Source organism: Tetrao urogallus (assembly GCF_951394365.1).
Source record: "Tetrao urogallus genome assembly, chromosome: 5".
Classification (NCBI taxonomy): domain Eukaryota; kingdom Metazoa; phylum Chordata; class Aves; order Galliformes; family Phasianidae; genus Tetrao; species Tetrao urogallus.
In genome coordinates this window covers 22,411,552-22,428,423 of record NC_136818.1, presented here as the reverse complement: position 1 = coordinate 22,428,423, position 16,872 = coordinate 22,411,552, and the positions used below count along the sequence as shown (strand labels likewise).

Here is a 16,872-nt window from a genome sequence, read left to right as displayed (position 1 = left end):
AAGATGATCAGAGAGCTGGAGCACCTCTCCTGTGAGGAAAGGATGGGAGAACGGGGCTTCTTTTGCTTAGAGAAGGCTCCAGGGAAATCTCATTGTGGCCTTCCAATATGTGAAGGGAGCATATAGACAGGAGGGAGTATGCGTGTATGAGGATGGATAGTGATAAGACAAGGGGGAATGGTTTTAAACTGAGACAGGAGGTTTAGGTTAGATATTAGCATATAAGTTTTTCACACAGAGGGTGATGACGCACTGGAACAGGTTGCACAAGGAGGCTGTGGATGCCCCATCCCTGGAGGCGTTCAAGGCCGGACTGGATGTGGCTCTGGGCAGCCTGGTCTGGTGGTTGGCGACCCTGCACATAGCAGGGGGATTGAAACTAGATGATCATTGTGGTCCTTTTCAACCCAGGCCATTCTATGATTCCATTCTATTCTGTGATTATATTGACATAGAATAGTAGTTGAGAATATTTGGCTGAGTTCTGCTACCCTAAACCATATTTCATTTGTTTTTTTTCTACAATTAGTGTTGTCTAACGGGATAAAAAGCAGAGCTCTTACGCATCTTGTCCATCTCAAGGCATAATGTTAAATATCAGCCATGCTGTGGACAGCTTTGTATTGAAAAGAAAAAAAAGGTGTATTTTTAATGCAGTAGACCAAGTTTTATGAATTCAGGACTAAAGGATTTTATTTCTAGAAGAGAGGTGTTTTAGTAACTCTTAATCAGCATTTGCAAAGCTTTCTATCACTGATCCGTCTTAGTGAAGTGAATTTATAGGGAGCATCTGTCATCCTCTTACAAAAAAAAAACCCTAAACCCATAAAAATTGTTGTACTCCTAAAAATATCACAGTCTCATGACCTTGGGCAATGGTTTGTACTCGGCAGATTCTTTCAGGTTTTCTCTCAAGGATTTGCCTAACTATGCATTCAGACTTCTTAAAATGCCTTTCTTTTTTTTTTCTAGTTAATGCACATTTGAGCTTTACTCATATGCAAGTATTATGGTCTACAACTTGATAAGAAGGTAGCTGTCTTTAAGGATACTAAATCAAATTTGTTCCACCTTTGGGTCGCCATCTTGGTTTGCTTTGGAGTTGGTTGTTTTGCCATATACAAAAACCTCTGTGATTGTTATTATCAGTAAGAAGCATGCTAATGTAAGGAAAAAAAAAAAGGCAGAAAAAGCAGGAAACAATGGATTTCTACTTTTATTCAATTTGTAAGCAAGCAAAGGAGTACAAACTCTGCTGTAATGAATTTTGCTTGGAATAAGACCTGAATACAACAATTAGTGTAGAGGGAATCCTTGGATTTGAGAATTTAGGTCACCTCACATTGAAATGTTATCTTCACTGTGGAAAAAATACCTTTTGCCATTCAAATTTATTTATTTTTTCATTGACCCTATGTAGCGCTGTGTGAAAATTCGCATTAATATCTGTACTTCAGTGCTGGGCTTCCATCGTGACAAAAAGGGGTTTTGTTCTGTGCAATTAACTTGGTTATCTGAGGTGGGCAGGGGAAATGGAGTGGGGAAAAGAGATATGCCAGTAATGTGGGAAATGCTGGATGCAGCGTGGAAGGAGCAGGTTTTTTGAATGTCTGTACCTCTCAGTAGCAGGTTAGTTGGGATCAATGCCAGATTAAAATTGGATCTGTGTATTCACATGATAATGCCTACAATCTAATAAGCCTGGTGGAATGTGGACCATTAGGGAGCAGATGCATCAGCCTGCTCTGAGTGGTCTGGTGGAGTCGGCTTGGTCCCGTGTGGCTGGAGCTAATAAGCTCTGATGACTCTGTGTAGAATTGCCTGCTTGTTCTTGAAACAATGCTGCAGCATACATGAGATGCTTGCAAGATTTATAAATAGTAGCTCCGTGCTGTGTGGCAGTGCTGCTTCTGAAGCCCTGCTGGCATGGGAAGGGAGCTAGCTATGTTTCTGTGAAGCTGCCCTAAGCTAATGAAATCGCTACATCAGAGAAACCTCTCATCTAGAATGGAAAATCTGCAGCTCGGAATATTTGATTACAGTTGATTGAGAACTGATGGCAAGAGTAGGTTGGGTTTTTATAGAATGGCTTTCATAGTGCCTTGTCATAATTTCTGTCTAATTTTCGAATATTTCTCTTCAAACTACACACCAATCAGTGACAAAAATGGCTGAGAAGAAAAGGGATTTTCCTGTTCCATTGAAATAGCATGTATTCATTTACACGAGAATATGACAGCATAGGAACTAAGAAGAGCTAAAGAAGAAAGAGCTCTTTCCTTACCTTTTCAGAATGTCTTTTTAGAAGAACGGAAGAATAAATAGGAATGTGTAGAGTATCTGTATTTATTACCAGCCTTTTTAATTAAGTGTAATATTAATATATGCTGTCCTTTCTCAAAAGGCGATGCTGCTGTTTTGGTTTGGTTTTTCTCACAAAAGCAGAGCGACAACCAGCATAAGACAAGCAAGGATGAGCCCTGTGAAATTGCATCTGTTTCTGACTGGTAAAGCTCCCTGAAGCACATACAGAAAGTTCCAGGGTGTCATAACAGAGGAATCTTGTTACCCTTTTGTGATATTTTTTTTCTCCTTAGCGAGGTCATTCTTGGCATTGAAAACCATACTGTCTTCCAAAACATTGTTCTTTGTGGCTTACTCATTTTTTATTTCCTGCCACTTAAATGCTCAAGAATTTTCCAGTGAAGGGATCTTACTCTGCAACAGATTGCAGTAGGGGGGGGGGAAAGTGTTTACTTTTGCTCACTGATGGGAGGCATATCAAAGACAAAACTATTTGAAGTAACAGGACAGCTGCGAAGGCTGAAGGAGAGCTGAGGAGCTGTTACTGCTCAAGACACATTTCCTTCAGATATACTGTGAAATCTGTGGGATCATTAAGGACAGCTGATAGTCAATAAAATGGGAGCAGAAGAAATGGAAGTTGCGCTGAGCCCTACCTGTGTCTGTCCTGCATGGCGTGGTATGGTTCACAACTGGAAGCTACTAGTTAAGTTTGTATGTGTATGCATATATGTAGAAGAGAGGAAAAAGCCATTTGACAACTTTTAAAACTTGTTTTAAAATACATTTTGAGTCTGTTCATTTAGTTAGGACATTAGGCTTTTCTGCAGGGATGAGTGAAGTTGATGTAAGTCAGAGTATAATAGGGAGATCTGTAAGTTTGTCGACTTTTTGTATGGCTCTTATCCTGACTCCATCTTTGAATAGAGTGGCCCCAGAGTGTAGGATTGAAGACTTTGCCAGCTGACCTTCATTTAAGAGGATTGCACTTCTGCACTGCTGAAAATACAGCTGTGCCTTAGCCATTTCAAACAGCACCAGTATTATAAAGCAGATTTCCATAATGCATAGACAGAAGCTTCGAGATGGGCTGTCTAGCATATAGATTGTATATAAATTGAAAAAATAAAAGTTGGATGTTCTTGTCCTTGTGCTTTGAGAAGGGCTTAATTTAATCTTCACTACTAAAGAGAGAGGAATAATGGGAATTTAGATAAAATGCCTAAGGAAGCTGAATGTAGAGGCAGAAGGCAAAATGGAAAAATTTATCTTTGTGATAGGGCCAGAATTCTTCCTTTCTTTTTTTTTTTTTTTTTTTTTTTTTTTTTTTGACATAATGTATTTTTTATCAATTTTGAACAATTACGGTTAATTTTTAATACAGACATATATCGTTGACTTCTACTTTCTACAGTAAGGTGGTGTTAATTCAGCAGCAGCAGTTTTCATAATGTATTTGCTATACACACACACAAACGTTCTTTATATGCATGCTAATGCAGAAACTGAAGTTGATTCTTTCAACCTGAATGTTAGCTAAGAAGCACACAAGTAGCAAGCATTTGTGCTATGATGAAGATGAAATATATTCTACTATTTATCATAAACGTGAGTCTGTGATGCATGAGACTAAAATACTGGTGTCTCAGGTGACTGTTGTACAGTGATTAAAGCTGTGGTTTTGTTGCTTGTTTCTACTGGTTGAAGGGAAACCCCTCCATCAAAAGTCAGTATAGATTTTTGACCAAGAGTCAGATTTTGAGAACGCAGTTAAATGAAGGTAACTGAAAACTGGACGCTGAGCACAAAACAAGGTTTTAGTTAATAGGGTTTGGGGAATTACTTTATTATCTGTTAGGGAAAATAGAGATGTGGCCCAGGAAATCCAGGATTTGGAGTTTCAGTGCTTTCCTAGCTGTTCTTGATTGTGTGTTTAGTCGTGTAATTTAGTGTTACATAGTAGTGATTGTTGCAAAGCATATTAAGTTTTTAATGTCAACACCTAGGGAAAGCTACAGGCCTGTTGGAATTACCCACTAAATAGTGAGTGTGGGGCGGAAATTTTCATTTGATGCCTCTTTGTAATTTTGAGCAAAATCAAATTGTAATTAAAATCCTCCAATGAGATTTATCCAAGGGTGAATACATACTGAAATGGACCTCTCTGTCAAAGCTGAAAGGTGAAAAATTGCAGAATGGGATCACAATAACCAATACATGTACATAAGTACAAATATGAAAGCACCAAACTAGCGACATTGCATTTTTGTTCTGGATGTTTAACTTCAACAGTGTGTGTGCAACATGATAATACAGTCCAAGGAAAAGACTTAGGTAGTGTAGAAGATTGTCAAAAATCCTGTGACTGATGAGAGTGACATGCTTTTCTTGTGCATTTTAGAAATATTCAGACTTAACGTTACTGAAGATGGTTAGTGATTCCTACTAGTGGCAGGAGCAGCCATGAGAGAATGCTGGGAAGCACAGGCTGGTTGTTTTGTGTGTGTTTTTTTTTTTTTTTTTTTTTTTTGCCATGTTTCCCTGTATTAAATATGTAAAGCATAAAGAACTGGAGGCTTTCAGACTCTTTAAAGTTCAGTATTTTGAATGGGATAATATTGGTATGCTGCTTATTAACTTTGTAGGTTTGGTTCGTGAAATTTATGTATTTGGATTCCTAAGAATGGAAGTATGCCTATTTATATATATATATATATATATATGTACATATAGCTCATATATATATATATATATGTACATATAGCTCATATATATATATATATGTACATATAGCTCATATATATATATATGTACATATACATATATGTACGTTTATATATGCATGTAGGTATATCCAACTTAGATAAATAAAGTATGTCCATAGTCTGAATTAGAATGTGGGAGCATGTCGTCGAGGATTTCTTTTGTTAAAATCTGGAAGCAAACATATTGAGGACAATAAGACCTATTACTGGATTGAAATTAAACCTGAAGTCTTTCATTTTACTTCATACAAATACACGAAATCAATGTTTAGGAATAAAGTAACATTGCAAATAAATGTCAGCTCCAGTTGTGATAGTTTTTTAAACAGTGTTTTTTCACATGGCACCTATAGCGAGCTTGGAAGTTAAAAATGTAAGGTATTTGTATGCATTGAGAAGGGTAGGTTTTGCCAGATTGTCTCTTTTTAGTGAAATAAAAGATTAGTCACGAGATGACCAACAGCTTAGTGTTCGGGGACAGATTGCCATGTGTTAGCTTTCCCAGTTTGTGCGTGATAAGAGCTGAGACTAGGTCAGTTCCTTGAAACAGATTTAAACTTGTTGGCAGGAGTGTGAGCGAAGGAGCTGGGGAACAGAATGTGCACTGACACATGTGGGCTGCGCTCCTGCAGCTTCAGCTAAAGGTGCCCTGCCTGAAAAAGCCTTTGTTTCAAGGCTGCGTTTCTCTCTCCCAGTGTTTTAACTTGGAATAGAGCCGTGTTTATGTATACTCCTTGGCAAAGAGATTTCACAGGGGCTTTTCTGATTGTACGAACTGTAAACATAAGGCTTAAATGAGGCTTGTGACAAAGGGGGAAACAAACGAATTTGCATTCCTACTGTGGGGAAGTGGTAGCTTTTGCTGCCATTATGATCAGCAGTGCTGGATTCTAGTGTCAAAACGCAAACCGAGCCCATCCATTGTTCTTCCTGCACACCAAAAACCATTGTGTCTTGTTTTGACTTGTTCCCATCTTCATGGTACACACTGCATTTCTTCCTTACTGTCTATTTTCTAAGTTCTTGAACTAAAGTGATAGGATGTGTAGAGGAAGAATGGGATGGAATCTGCTTTAGGGGTTTTGTTTTTTTTTTTTTTTTTTTTTTTTTTTTTGGTATGAGAATGTGGTGTTTCTTTCATTCTTCAATATTTTTTTCTTAATATGGCACCTTGAACCTGGCAAGTTCTGTAGCTGGGACAGGACAAATACAGGCAATATTCTAGGAGACTCCAAAAATATGTCTGGCCTTCCCAGCTTGAGGGAGTTGTAGCATGTGTGTATCTGTAGTGCATGAAGTTGCAGATATCATCAGACGTTCATCCTTGACCAAACTCAGAAATTTTCACAGTAAATTACTGTGCTGTGTCTAACTTGATAGACTATGTTGTACAGGTATTGCTTGGCTCTCAGTACTTATTGACACTTCTAGTGCTGGTTCCCAAGCTAGTGTTTCAGCAAACTGTCTGTTGATATGAGAGCTCTGACAGACGCTGCGCTGCAGACCTCTGCGGTGTTTGCATATGGCACAGAACTTGTACAAATACACTTTTTTCCTTCTTACATCACTTTATACTACTTTACGTACAATTGATTTCACTTGTCTCTAGCCAGTGCAGCAAGTACTTGCCAACAGGACTCTGAAGTGTATTTGTATATGGGTGACTCAGCAAAGAAATGCTCAAAAAGAGAGTTGAGGAGAAAGTCTGAGCACAAATTTTATTGCCAGCATTAATCAACAGATGGCATGAATCTGTACATTAATGTTGCTTGCAGCCTGTTCCAGACCTCAAGATCATCACTTTTTCTTCCCTGGCCTATGTCTTCAAAGCAGCCCTTTCCATGTATAAGTGCTTCCAGTCTGTTATATTCTTATCACTGCCATCGTTCGGGACCTCTTGTCTCCTCTTATCGCAATTCATGGCAGCCGCAGCTAAAGCTTTTGATCCTGAAAAAGCTCATGCTGTTTTCTGAACTCAGCAGTTACTTTACCCGGTGACAAAAATAATTCAGAGTTCATTGCTCCAAAATTCTTCTTTGCGCATCAGTTCCTCCAGAAATACAGATTCTCAGACTTCCTCCTGATATTTCAGGTCTTCCAAGCTGATACTTGGAAATTGCCCTTCATCTCTCTGGCCGTGACCACCAAGACAGTTGCACTTTCTTTAATGTGGTGTGATCTATAAGCACGGCACACGTTAAAGTTGCTTTGAGCTGCGATTGCTAAAACTGGTAATGTATGGAAGAATAAAATTAAAACATTAAAACTTCTTTTTTTCAGTGAATGCAAAGAATAAAACATGGCTGGGAAAAAATGATGCTGCATAATTGGTTTAACCAGTAGTCACTGGGGCTGGGGGGGAAGAAGGTTTTATTTAGTTTCTTATATGTTGAGAATTCTATCACAGCATCCTTCGGTTTAGGAACAGGATTCAGAATAACTGAGGTGAGGCTGTAAAGAGCGTCATCAGTTTCTATTGCGTTGAGGCTTTGAATAGCATCCCCTACATCTAATCACTTGGATTTTGATTCAGTTTGGGCATTTTGGAAAAGTTTTCACAGAAAGCACTGGGGACCCATCTGTATTCACTTCGGTACCTGCAGAGCTTTAAAAAAAAATTCTTCTCACACAGAGCATTTCATGAGTCTTTCCAAAAGCTACAAAGGAACGTTTTTGAAGTCTTTTTAAGCCTTTTCCTCTGCTAGGTTATAACTCACAGAATGCAGGTGTGAGTGGGATCTTCTCATTGCTCCATACTAAGCAACTTTCATGTCCGTATGACAGTTGCTCTTGATACCATTTCAAGCATGATCTGGATAGCAAAAGTGACATTGTTTTTTGTGTGTGTTTGGTGTTTGCCCGTTAGCAGTGGTTTTATGAAAGTAATTGTTTGAGCCCCGTATTTTGTGAAACTGTGGATATAGAAATGCTTCATGAGTGTCAGGCTAATACTTTCAGCTACGAGTGATGTTGGAACAAGAGATTGATGAATGTGTAAGGTTGGAAATTGGAGACTAAACCACAAGCAAATTGTAATAAATTTGTATCTATGCACTTACAATCTCTGAGCTGATGTGATGATGTGATGTCACTATAAAGAAAGTAATTACTGTATTACCTTGGTACCTGACTATCTTAAAAGATGAAAAAATCTTTTTGTTCTCATGCTGTTGGTACTTGTTACAACTTCTATGGATTGCTATGTAATATGCATTAGGCCAGCTCAGATAATTAATCCAAACAGAGAGCATTCTAAGCAAAAATAAGATTTTGGTGATATCTGCTTTTCACACACTTGAGGGGAGTGAGTCATTTAAATGTAAACAGGTGCATAACAGACAACTCTGATTCAAAGGAGAAACGTAACCCACCATAAAGTTCTCTTTACAGAGTCTTTCTTAGTTACGAGTTTTTGATGAAAACTGTTTGTCTGCAGAAAAGTGGAAATGCAAGCATGTCTAATTTCACTTCTGTTCAAAATTGGTAATCCAACAACAGTAGAGTTGAAATTACTTGACTTAAGTAACTTCATGTGGAAATAGCTAATTTCGTGCAAGGATAAAGATGGGTGGACTTCTGTCATGCTTCAGTGAGAAATTAAGACTTTTTGAAATCTTAGCTTTGAGGCTAACGCTTAAGTAGATGCCTTAAGGCAACTAATAATTAGTACTAGAAAATTTCTTTTCAAAGGTATCTCCAATATTTTTAATTAGGTTATTTATATGGCATTGTTGTAGTTAATTGGTCGCTAGTCTCTACCATATTCGTTGAGGTTCAGTTGTGATTTGAGTTGCTTCGGTTCATTTTCCATGCAGAGCGAGAGTATTGTCTGTCCGGAATATCTGTAAACTGGAGTCCTATTCAATCACTTATTTTTGTGTGTTCAAAGCATACGTGGTTTAACCTGGTTGCAACATGCAAGAAATTGCAATAAGCACCTGTTGTTTCTTTCCCTGATGCTGATCTCAAGGCCTGGCCTGCTACTGAAAAAACTCATTAATCCTGACCGTTACAGTGTCAATCTTTTGGTTTTCGAGTCACATTTTAATTTAATAATGCACTAAGGAAAAGCCACCCTTGTAAACAGAAGTTGAACTTAAATGCTGTGGAACATCCAGTACTAATGTCTCCAAATTTCAGTCAGTTCTTGATGGTATCACCCTGGTTTTATTCTCGCCACCCCCCCTCGCCTCTCCTTTTTCCCTGTCCTCCATCATTATAATGCTGTACTCATTCAGCAGAGACTGTCTGCATCTGATTTTCTTGGAGTTGGGAAATTTCTGTACTTCAACAGTACTTTCAAAGCATAGCCTAACCTATAATGAAATTTGATTTATCTTTGTAAGAAGCTGAACATTAAGTTTTCTTTCTTTCTTGTAACCAGACTTGAGGGTTGGCAGTCTTCCATGGGTATTTTTCTTGGCGCTGTGCTTGAGAAGCCGTGATGCTCAGTGTAAGCTGTTTACTTACTAACTTTTAGTAACCCCTTTTGTCTAATGTCATCTGAGTTTATTAGTTTATTAATTGTTTATTAGTTGGCAAAGCAGTGAAGCGGTGTTATTGCTCTCCATGCACAATCTGTATCCTAATCTTTTGGTAGATAATGGTATTTTTTTCCCCTTTTAAAATTAATTCCAGAACAATAGCTTCTGCTTCAATTTCCCTCCTATTTCCTTGATTAAAAGGAAGTAGAAACACAATATAGGTAGTTGAAATGACCTTTTTATTAATGTTGCAAGCAATGCAAGTTAAAATGGCTGTGATGTTAGCAGTATTTGTACAATAGTTAAGATTCTGTTAACAAATGGTCTATTATTGTACAGCATAATTTAAATTTAGAGATGCAGCTAAAAACTTGCAATTTATTATTAAAATATCTGTCCTGGGAGGTTGTGTATGCAGATTTGTCTGCATGGAAATGTGCAAATAACCTTTACCAATTTCATGTGTAAATAAAATGATGATGAGAAGCGCTATCTAAACTTAAAACATTACTAAGAAGCTCTTGATGTGAATAGAAAAATCAGAATTGTTAGGAAGTCTGTAGAGGCATCTCAATCTGATCGTTTTGCTTGGTTCTTTGGAAGATTTTCTTTTCAAGGCTTCTAAGGACTTTACATTTTTAGGACAAAACCTTACGTTTTCAGAATCCAAGCTATTTATATGAAGATAAATGCTTCTATCAGGCTGAAAGTAGAACATCCAGACCAGATGTTAGATGCGTGTTTTTGAAGTCATCGAATTGTTTTGACTGTTTGTCGTACATTAATGATTTACTCAAGAGTTAATTTGTAGAAAAGCAGCATTCTTTTTAACCTTTGCAATTTGTTTAGACCTGTGTGTTTAGGACAGAACATGCTAAGAGCTTAATTACCAGAGCATACAATAGAAGAATCCAGTGATCCTTCAGGGCGTGAGGGAATCTGGATTTTTAACATGTACTCACCTGCTTGTATTGATACCCGTGCACTTGTTTGCTATAAAACCCATATCTGTAGGAATTGAAATAAGACAATGCTTAGTAGCAGACCGTGAAAAAGCTTATTAAACAGGTGTTTTATAGGTGTCTATCATGACAGGAACCATTAATAGTGAAGCAGAGTGAATTTCTATGGCAAGTATATGCGGTGTGTTATCTGTAATTGATGTAATGAAATCCAAGACAGCTTTCAATATCTGTTCTCCTGATTTCATTCTATGTCAAGTGTTTGTTCCTGATGTAAATGTTCATATAAATCAGAAGAAATATATGTTACTATCTATGGTAAATTAGCAAAGCTAAACCAAGTAAGGTGCTTATGATTAAAATACCATGCTATGTGGTCATTTTACAGATCTGTGTTTTTCAAATTACATGGTTTTGTTACTAAATTAATTTCAACTTATGAATATTCACAATGTACTCCTTAATGGTTTCGAGTGGCTTCTGCATAAGAATGAGGTACGTGTTCTTTGAGCAAAACTGTGAAGTGTTCAGAAACTTTGAATTGAATGCTCTTTAAATAGCTAAACAGTGACTTCTGCTGCTCAGGGTACAGCTGCACAAACAAAAGCTGCCCTAATTGGAGTTGGAATTTGCAGTGTGAAGTTACTTAAGAGTAACTTCTACATAAAACTTCACATTAGAAATGTGAAATCTTTCTGTGCACTCACTGAGAAATAAGCTGCTGTATATACATGGAGTTAGAGTATGCAAATGAGAAGCTGCCTCAGAATAGCTAACGGGCCATAAATTAACAGCTGCACATACCATGTGTGGTTAAAGAACCCACTACAATACTTGCTCTGTCAACTCAATTTTTTTCTGCTCGGAGGGAAACCATAGCGTGTAGGTCTCTGAGGTTATATTTGCCTTGTAAACAGAATGTGTATCGTAAATCTGTGCTTTGTCATGGGGAAAAGCCTATACCTCCATATAAATGCTTTTGAAAAGCATTCATATCGCGTATAAACTCAATATCCTTCATTTTCAGGACAGTGTAAAATGGAAGCTGATGACTTCCTTCCTTATAGAAAATACTTGATCTTTCTCCTGTCAACTTCTGTTACGTACTTCTGTCTTTTCTCATCTTAATAAATGATTTTCAAGAAGAAAAGCATACAAAGTCTAGGATTAAGTACTAGACTCTACGCTGCATTGTCTGCAGTTTTCAGTGTTAGAAGGTGGTGATTAGGTCGCTCACGGTAATAAGGTGCAGAGATGTTGTATATCAGTTGCAAAGGAAGGATCTTACAGCTCCAGTAGGAGAGAACTGCTCAGTGTCTGTGCTGAGAAGCCATCAGGAGCTGTGAGCTGAGGTTTGTCCATGAAATTATCAGTCTTGAGGCAGTGATTTAAAAAACTAAAAGTCACGACCTCTTTCATTTATTGATTCTGCAGAAATTGTTCATACAAACAAAGGTCACAGATGTAGAATTGGTTTAATGTCTACTCATCTAAATGGCTATGTGTCCCACCATTAATCAGACACTTCCACATTACATTTGTGGTTTTATTTATCTCAGCTGTGTTCTTAAAACCCCACTTATCCTTCTGTACTGTCGTTTCTATTGTTGGCTTTGGAGAAGATAATTCAGAAAAAAAATGTGGGGAGGAAAATAAAATAAAAAAAAAAAAGATTTGAACCTATTTCATTAGACAGGACTACATGTGTTCTGGTGCTTTGTGAAAATGTTGGAGAGAGAAAAATTTGCGGCACAACTTATATGGAAAATAAAACAAAGCTTAGTGGTAATTATTCTGCAAGGCTGCAGGAGAACACTACTATCTTTGAAGCAACTCATGGCTCCTACCCCTCTCTGAAGTAGGACCTGCAGGTCCGTTTATTGCAAACACTCAATCAGTGGCAATCAGTGGAAGAGGAGGCAGAGAAGTTGCAGCAGTGATTCTGTGGGGGAGGAAAGATGAATGGACATGTGGGGCTGCAGCCAGCAATAGTTAAGCGTGCAAACAAACTAAGTTGGATTTAGAAATACGAAACATAACATTATGGGAAGTGATGTTTTGGTAGCTTTCAGGTTTTCTTTCCATTTTGTGTTGCTCTGACTTCAAAGAAATGTCATGGGAGAATTCTTGGTATGTCTTCAAAATGTGTAATCAGCACACTGTGGGAACAGCCTTTTCACGTAGAAAGTGCTATTTTTCTCTACAAACAGATGCAAAATTTCCATTTTCTTGGCTGAAAGTAAGGTGATATAGATTTAAATAGCAGCCGTTTCTCAGTTGCAAGGCCTCTCTCATAGGTAGCTTTTGCTGATGTTCTTCCTTTCAGGGTGCGGTGTTTTGATTTTTATCATTATCTGAGTAATTGCTGTGAAAGGACAGTGGCAAAAATACCTTTTCTTGGATATTATAAAAGTAAGTCTTAAAATAACAGTTACTGACTCAGGTGTCCTACATAGGTGTTGGTATTTTAATAATCAGAAAAGAGGACAGCAAAAATTAGGATTTGTCTTTTTTTTATTTTTTTAGCCACCGAGGGTTAAGTCCTTATGCTGAAGATAATTAGGAGGTTGCTGAGTATGAAAGACTGAGTTCTAACCCTTGTTGTGGAAACTGCAAAGCAATTTTTGTGTTAGTTAAATCATGGAACTTGAAGCTCCTTTTGTGTTGTCTCCTGCTTTTTAGGTTTTGAAATTCTGAATTACAGAACATACTGTTAAGTATACATGGATATACGTATGCCACACTGGAGTCATTTGAAACAGTTTTTTCTATAATTCAGATAACATGAAACCAGGGATGTATTTTAAAGGTTTTCTGTCAGCCTCACATATTGCAGTGGCTGGAATAAACTACATGCCTTTATATATTTGTTTTGTTTTGTTTTTTACATGATTAGCAATGTATGTATTATTCAGGTGGGATTTGAAAGAAGTAACCTAGAGCAGAATTTGTTCTTGCAGGGATTTTATGTTGCTTTGCAACCAGATATGTGACTTCACTTTTCCTTACATGGTGCGTTAACTGCAGAGTTAACAAGAATAAATAGCAGTACAGGTCTTTTGTTTGTTACATTAAGGTAATTGGATAAGGCATGAGCAGAACCAATTATCGTGAGAGTGCTATTTGTGGTCACTAAAACTCTAGACAGCAGGAATGCATTGCCAGATATGCATTGCATATCTTGTTTTAAAATTTCTGTAGCCAATTGCTTATAGTTACATACAAAGCCTTGATTAGAAGTGATTTTGTCTGAAATGTAACAGTACTATAAATTGGAAATAATTCTATGAATGTTGGAAAAAATTGACGTCTGATGGTTAAAAGGCAAACCTTTAAAAGTTTACCAGGTCGTCTCTTCTCCTCAGAGTCTAAAACAGGATCTATGAACAATTTTGAGTACGTTCAGTATTTTTTCTCTCTTATAATGGAAATACATTGCGCTCTTTTTCGTTATATCCTCTGTAACTCTGTGTTCATGGAAAAGTACTGTACCTGACAAGAAGGCCAGCAGTTAATGTTACCTCTTCTGTCTTCTTTAAAGGAAGGTGCTTCTGCTCGAAAAACACAAACACCAGCAGCACAGCCTGTACCACGACCAGGTAGGGTGGCATCTTTTCATTTATGCTGTCATTTCAAGTAAGTACGAGCTCCAGAGGAGTTGTACCTAAAATTTTAGTTAGCTCAAGAGTGAAGTGAGGGTTGGTTCTGTGGCCTTTAATTGCATGTGCATTGGAAAGAACGCATCATTTCCTGGTTAACGTTGTCCTCATAGTTTGAGAATTGTAACGATCTGATGCTTGGGCTCATTCAGCTCACTGTTTGCCCAGTCATCCTCTTGAAAGGTTGTGGTAGTGAAATTGGAAAGTTGAGTGACAAACTTCTTGCTTATAAGTCTAATAATTCACAAATTAATACTGAAATATATAGCAAGAGCTGGTTAATATCTCAGTGACAAACAACCTAAGCAGAAAAATAAATCTCAGAAAGAGATGTGTATTTCTTTCAGCAGTATATCAGAAATATTTATTTGTGAGCGTATTAACATTTGATGTATTATCGTTACTTCTTCATGTGTCTTTACATATGTTTATAGTAGAGCTATGTCAGCTGGATTTTTAATTCATGGTCTAGTAGACTTCAGTTTTGTACATGAAACTCAGTCTCAAATTGAAAGTTAGAACAGTGTAGATATTTTGGCATGTTCCAATGAGAAACCCTTAGAGATTTCAGATGAGTTTAAGAGTACAAACAGACTTTGTGTTTTGGTGGAAGAAACTATAAAGTGAAGACTACTATTTAAGAGCAAGTTGCTTGTTGTTGTTATGAATGTGTTTGAGAGGGATAATTTGGTATTAATTTCTTTGGTGGCTTTCTTGATGTTAATTTTATTTTAAATCAAAGATGCCTTCTGAAATGAATGCTGGTTTGTTTTTTTTTTTTTCCTAGAAATTGTGCTAGAGCTTTGTGTTGTTTAGACCAAGTGCTTTGACTGTATGCCTTGGTAATTCCCTGAGATGTATTAGTAGGATTTAATGCTATAATTTAATAATGTGATAAGACAAATTCCCTAAAATCATGCTAACACTGAATGTTTTCAGCATTCCTAAATGCTGTTGTGCACAGATGATATGATTGTTTCGTTATTTGGGTGCTAGAAAGGTCATACTACCTGTCATACTTATCTCACTGGCCCTGTTGAGCACAATAATGTAAATGGAGTTGACAGACAGCAGTATGAAAAGGGTAGAAAAGGCAAGGGCAGAAGCGTGACTGGATTGTCACGGGTACTTACTGCTATAGTTGTAGTTTCATGTGCATTAGCTGGTAGGAATGCATTTTTATCATTACAATGATATTGCCTTTCTCTAAGGCCAGTCTAATCTTAGCTTGCCTCCATACTGCAACTTGAAAATAGAATAAAAAAGAGAGGTACAGTCTGAAGACAATATGTAATACAATGTTTCAGAAAAGAATTCCTCCTGCTAGTTCTAAGGTAGTTTGGAGATATCCTCGTCAGGAAAGAGAGCGGTAACAGTGATTGAAATGCTTAAAACATGCAGTATTTATGAAGTTGCTTCATTTTTATATAGGAAAAAATAGATGAATTGTCCAAAACAGGTATGATACTGTCTTGAACAACTATATATCAGATTATTTCAGTTCAAGATTTTTGGGAGATGTATCTAGAGTATCTAATTTTCAATTAAAAGTGTCTTGGTACAGGTATCAGATTTTTGTATAGATGCAGTTTTCTGTTTCCTAGGCAGTTGATGCTATCCGTGTATTTTTTTTGAAACTTCTTCTTTTTTTACAATGAGGAGATAATTACTTAAAAAATAGCAATAAAATAAAGTACGTAAAGTTGAAGCATTTCAAGACAATATCACCAATTATATCTCTGCATTTCATAGTGTCAGGAAAAGATAATTGAGGGATATGGTCTCAATATTTCAACAATGGCAACTGCTCATGTGAATATTTATGCTGTCCTAGCCAGTTTCTGGAACAGTTGGTCATAAATAAACATGAGCAAGATGATGCTATGAAATTGGAAGTCAATTAATGAAAGATGTTATGCATAGTAGCAGTTGAGACTTGATGTACACGGTCTGCATCAATTCTTCTGCTACTCACCATTTTCTAATTTTGTGAATTAGGATAAACATATAATGATGACTATCAAGCACAAGACTTCTATTCTTTTTTTTAAGGTTAGGACTCCTGAAAACTGTTTGAAACTTAACTATAAAGTGTTTATTTGGAGAAAGCAGGTTATTGAGTAATAGCATCCAAGTGAGGAAGCGTACATGCCTTGCTGACTTCAGTCTGAAGTATCTCTGATATTGAGGAGGCTGCAAAACTTGGAATGGCTAAAATGGAAACAATTTATTGGGGGAGGGGGGAAGCTCAACTGAGGGGTTAATTGCAATCCAAAACTAACTTGAATAAGACTGAATTTTCAAGTTCATTAGAAGTTCTATGTATGTTAGGGGTAGCTAAATCCTGTGGGTCTCATCTACCATTACTACTAATGAAAAGATGAGGATCTGTAAAGATGATCTTGTGAAACATTATTCCTGTTGGTTCAGTGCTGTTGAGCTTGGGATCCACAAGCAACTTGCTTGCAGATTGCTGGCAATGTTTGAACACTATTGTGCCCTTTCCTTTTGAGGTGGATGGAGGGGGATGCGTAGTTGGCTTAAAAGTAGAGAAGATTGACACAATTATACTTGCATCTGTATGAAGTCAAAAGCTGCTTATCTTCTCAATGCTGGAACCCAGTTTAAAAAGCCCTTCTTCAACTTTGTGTTTTGCATCTCTGGAAACAATCTAATGACTGTAGTGTGACTCCTGTGG

At 37.2% G+C, this 16,872-nt stretch overlaps 1 protein-coding gene across 1 annotated transcript in view; it reads left to right on the top strand.

Moving 5' to 3' along the window:
- Positions 1 to 16,872, top strand: part of CDC73 (cell division cycle 73) — a gene marked incomplete at both ends in the record, with an annotated part of 96,972 nt that overhangs the window by 65,409 nt on the left and 14,691 nt on the right. Inside the window, one exon of the mRNA XM_079535173.1 lies at positions 14,057 to 14,114. Within this exon, the coding sequence (XP_079391299.1) occupies positions 14,057 to 14,114 (58 nt within the window). The remainder of the gene's footprint in view (positions 1 to 14,056; positions 14,115 to 16,872) is intronic.